We start from the raw sequence: 2535 nt of genomic DNA, 5'->3' as shown, positions 1-2535 counted from the left end.
GGCTGGAGAGACAAAACACTGACACTTAAAACAGTATATAAGTTCCCTCGTGTGAAAGCCAATACTGGACAGCTACTGATAGTTTGGCTTTCTTTATTTTAAACCCAAACTCTGAAAGTTTTCACCTGTTCTCATGGTCCTTGTCATGTGAGTTGGGCACTTTGTGGCTTGAACACCCAATCCACCTGCTGGGGTAACAGGTGGCCACCCTAACTACTGATGGGGGGGACGGTATTTCCAGGGCCGAGGCCTGAGTGTGTGCTCAGTCACCATAATTGGCACTGGGAAGCTGAGGCCATCAGAGCCAACAGTTGATGTCCTTAAGGGGTAAGTCTGATAAGAAACACAAATGTTTAGTTTCTTCATATGACGAATAGGGATCCTTTGTGGTTTGGTGGTTTAATCAAATTACAAATACATAAAATAGAAAATGAAACTGTCCCAGGTGGAAGCAACTTCTCCCCATGTATTACGTGTCAGCTGTGGGGTTTGGCTAAACCGTGTCTATAAGAGATGCTAGGGCACTCCTTCAGTGGCCAAGTGATCCTTCATTGCTGTCAGCGGCGTAGACAGCAATGTCACACAGTAAACTATCTCCTACAGAAGGTTCTAGAAGGATCCTTGAAGACTACCACATAGATGAAGATGTGGGCTTTGCTCTGCCACATCCACTGGTAAGAGAAGTGAGAATCTGCTTTGTCCTCATGATTTATCTTGACAGATGAATTTCTAAGTAAGCAGCTCTTTCTCAGGTTCTTTTAAACGAATGAGTGATGTCAAATTCAGAGCCCATGTGCAAATAAGGGAGCCTGGCTGCTCTTCAGTGTTTTCTTCTTCTTCTTTAAAATCCAGCCCTTACTTTCTTAACCTGGAAATGTGAAGTAGTGAGGGAAGGGGCACATGAGAAGTCTTTTTAGCTTCATAAAGGACCGGGCACAGAGGGGAAGCCAGTTTGTCACAACAACTTTTCCAACACAGTGTCCTGAAACAGCAACATACAAATGCCCAGAGATGTGGAAACTTCTCTCCTGAACCAAGTCTGTGTTCCCCACTGATTTAAATATATGAGATGATATATCAAGCAACTTTTGTTTCATATTAATAATGCTTGTGGTTTGCCAAGCATAATCCAAAGGAAGGTATGAACAACCTTGATTGTGCTTTTGTGCAAGTTTTGGAATCCAAGTGCGGTGCGTGTGGGGGAAATGCTTATCTGAAAACACCTCGTGTCTCAACCAGGTACGGTGGGGAACAACTATAGTTCTAGCATCCGGGAGGCAGAGGCAGAGGCATAGCCTCAAATTCGAGGTCAGACAGTCTTAAATAAAACAAAAGCTGAGAACGTACTGAACAAACAAAACTTATGTCATTAAATTGGACTGCAAAAACGCCACGCATACCAGTTTATCGTTCACATCTTCATTATCAAAACTTACAGAAAATAGCAAAGAAGCAAAGTAGTCATTTAGAGGTACCCCATGCTCACCAAGTCTCACTAAGAACCAGAGGGAGTAAGTAGTCAATCTCACGTTTTGAGCTGGAGTGACTCTGGGACCCAGATGCAAAGAGCCAGGAGCCAGAAAGGCACAGATCTAGGGGCAGTGGGCTAGAGACTGGGATAAGATGTGGAAAACCAAGGCAGTTCCCGGGAGGGCGAGGCACGGGTACTCTGCTGAGTTAAGGGTAGCAGTGAGCCTGTACCAGCTCGCCCAGCCCGCAGCAGTCTGAAGCATGCACCCCGCGGCGATCAGGAGAAGCATCCTGCGCAGCTCCCATCCAATCCGGTGGCTTGCTGCTTGGGGCGGGGACTACAGTCTAGCGTGCAGCCTCAGGCTCCCCCGCCCCTGGGCACCAAGCCTGGTATCCTTGCTTCAAGTGGCCTGGAGCCTGCATCCTTGGATGCCCTGGCGTGCCTGGTGTTGAGGTCTCCGTGTATCCGGTCACGAATGTAGGAACTGACCACCTCATGGTTTAGCGCCGCAGTTCTCAACCTTCTTAATGCTGAAACACTTTCTAAAGTTCCTCATGTTGAGATGATCCCTGACGGTAAAATTATTTTTGTTGCTACGTCATGACTGTAATTTTGGTGCTGTTCTGAATCGTAATGTAAATATCTGTGTCTTCCGATGGTCTTAGATAATCCCGAAAAGACTGCTGCCACAAAGGGGTCACGACCCACAGGTTGAGAAACACTGCTCTAACAGGAAGTAGCCCTAGGGCTGGGACATTAGGACAGCACTGGGTGTGGTTCAGCGTTCTGGAGTTCATCCGGGGACATAGCCTGTATCTTTGGAGTATTCATTTATGTCATGTGATAGTAAATATGAGATTCAGGAGATACCATTATTTGGATTTCTTTTTCATTTGAGGGTGGGGCCGAAGTTAACGATGGTAGAGGAAGTAGACGCCACCTAGATGCAGTCCCCTCCTGCATCAAAGCTTCTCTTCTCTTCTCTTCTCTTCTCTTCTCTTCTCTTCTCTTCTCTTCTCTTCTCTTCTCTTCTCTTCTCTTCTCTTCTCTTCTCTTCTCTTCTC

General features: G+C 46.3%; 1 protein-coding gene across 2 annotated transcripts in view; it reads left to right on the top strand.

The window, feature by feature from the left end:
* The first annotated feature begins 492 nt into the window (after nt 1–492).
* The window catches only part of Ido1 (indoleamine 2,3-dioxygenase 1), a 13803-nt gene continuing 11760 nt past the window's right edge, over nt 493–2535 (top strand). The window contains exon 1 of one of the 2 annotated variants that reach the window (XM_021219745.1): nt 493–674. In XM_021219745.1, the coding sequence (XP_021075404.1) occupies nt 576–674 (99 nt within the window). In that variant the 5' untranslated portion in view covers nt 493–575. Of the gene's footprint in view, nt 675–1845; nt 2107–2535 lie in introns of those variants that run through there. The other variant, XM_021219747.1, reaches the window with a different exon arrangement.

This window comes from Mus pahari, chromosome 19 (genome assembly GCF_900095145.1).
Source record: "Mus pahari chromosome 19, PAHARI_EIJ_v1.1, whole genome shotgun sequence".
Lineage (NCBI taxonomy): Eukaryota > Metazoa > Chordata > Mammalia > Rodentia > Muridae > Mus > Mus pahari.
The sequence above is the reverse complement of the archived record's forward strand: the minus strand, read 5'-3'. Positions and strand labels throughout refer to the sequence as shown.